Source organism: Centroberyx affinis, unplaced genomic scaffold, assembly GCF_046629955.1.
Source record: "Centroberyx affinis isolate AG114_WGS23_722 - 3 ecotype Tasmania unplaced genomic scaffold, CSIRO-AGI_Caff_v1 ptg003330l_1, whole genome shotgun sequence".
NCBI lineage: Eukaryota > Metazoa > Chordata > Actinopteri > Beryciformes > Berycidae > Centroberyx > Centroberyx affinis.
Window position 1 is genome coordinate 45131 of NW_027281331.1, and position 1615 is coordinate 46745.

A 1615-nucleotide genomic window follows, 5' to 3' on the forward strand; every position below is an offset into this window, starting at 1 on the left:
TTCCTAACAAGATTTTCTTGGAAGTTTCGAGGCTCTCAGGCTGCTGGAGCCGGTAGGTTAGGAGAGGTAGGCTGTTATGTCCGGATCAGTCTGCTAATTGTGTGTCTAATGCTTCACTCTGCTTCCTTTATGTTTGTCCTGTATCTGTCCTATATGATTGCTGATCAGTTAGATCTAGGCTCTTTCTCTGTAAAGTCCTTCGAGGCTGTGATGAAGAGCTGTAGAGATAAATTAGCTTGAACTTGTCCTTCATGTTGTTGACGACTGTTCTGTCTACAGCGTCTGCGGAGGCGAAGGCGCCGCCATGTTGGAAGCGTCCGAGGGAAGGAACTCCTCCCACAGCGGGTTTGTGTTCCTGGGTTTCCCGGAGCTGCAGAGGCACCGCCGCCTGCTGTCGCTGCCGGCCGCCGCCTCCTACCTGTGGGTGCTGGTGGGAAACTCTCTGCTGGTGTCGGTGGTCCGGAGCGTGGAGAGCCTCCACAGCCCCATGTACGTCCTCGTCTCCGGGCTGTGCGTGGTCGACGTCTTCGTGGCTACGGCCATCGTCCCCAACATGCTGCTGAGCCTCCTGTTCGACCGGGACGAGATCTCGCTGGCCGGCTGCCTGGCTCAGATGTTTTTCACTCACTTCTTGTCGTCCGTGGAGTCGACTCTGCTCCTGGCGATGGCTCTGGACCGCTACGTGGCCGTCTGCCACCCGCTGCGTTACGGCGAGATCGTCGACTCCTCCGCGTTTCTCAAACTGGCGCTCTTCACTCTGGTTCGGAGCGGCTCCCTCATGCTCACGCTGGTCGGTTTGGCGGGCTCGCTGCCGTTCTGCGGCTCCGGCGTGATTCGTCACTGCTACTGCGACCACATGGCGCTGGTCAGCCTGGCGTGCGGCAACACGGACAGGAACGAGGCCGCGGGTTTGGCCGTGATCGTGTGCTTCGTGGGCGTGGACATTTCCCTCATCGTCTTCTCCTACGTGAAGATCCTGAGCGTCGTCCTGCAGGCGGCGGCCGGCGAGGATCGCTGGAAGGCGTTTCACACCTGCGGGACTCACCTGATGGTCATGATGAGTTTCTATCTGGTGGGGAGCGTCACCTTCCTCTCCCACACTCTGGACATTCCCATACCGACGGATGTTAACACCTTCATGGGACTTATGTACATTCTCTTCCCGGCAACCGTCAATCCGATCATCTATGGAGTTCGAACCAGAGAAATAAGAAATGGATTTTTTAAAATGTTTAAAATCAGAGCAAACAAAATAATTACTGTAAAGGTTTCAACGATAAAAGTTTCTCCCGCTGTAAAAGGGCAGATATGAAACCGCTCTCTTGTCTTCTGACATTTTCTTCTTCTGACATCCTTCAGTGTTTGGTTGATAGTAAAGACGGTTAAGTTTCCATCGCTGTGGTTTTAACTGCTGCACGCCCAGATCGTCACCACTGTTGATTTGAGCACACAACAGTTAAAATTACAGCGATGGATACTTACATTTTGGTTGGATTGTCAATATTTCTATTTATGATTTTTATGTGCCATGTCATTAAGTCGGATGCCTCCCTACTCTTCTACATCCTTCTTCCTTAAAAGAAAGTCACAGTAATGAATTTGGCTTTGAAGGTTC

The 1615-nt window shown here is 52.4% G+C and overlaps 1 protein-coding gene across 1 annotated transcript; it reads left to right on the forward strand.

Annotated features, from left to right (window-relative positions):
• Window positions 1–304: 304 nt before the first annotated feature.
• or55e1 (odorant receptor, family 55, subfamily E, member 1) lies at window positions 305–1312 on the forward strand. The gene has a single exon (XM_071538722.1). It carries the CDS (start codon window positions 305–307, stop codon window positions 1310–1312), a length of 1008 nt encoding a protein of 335 aa, XP_071394823.1.
• Window positions 1313–1615: the final 303 nt, after the last annotated feature.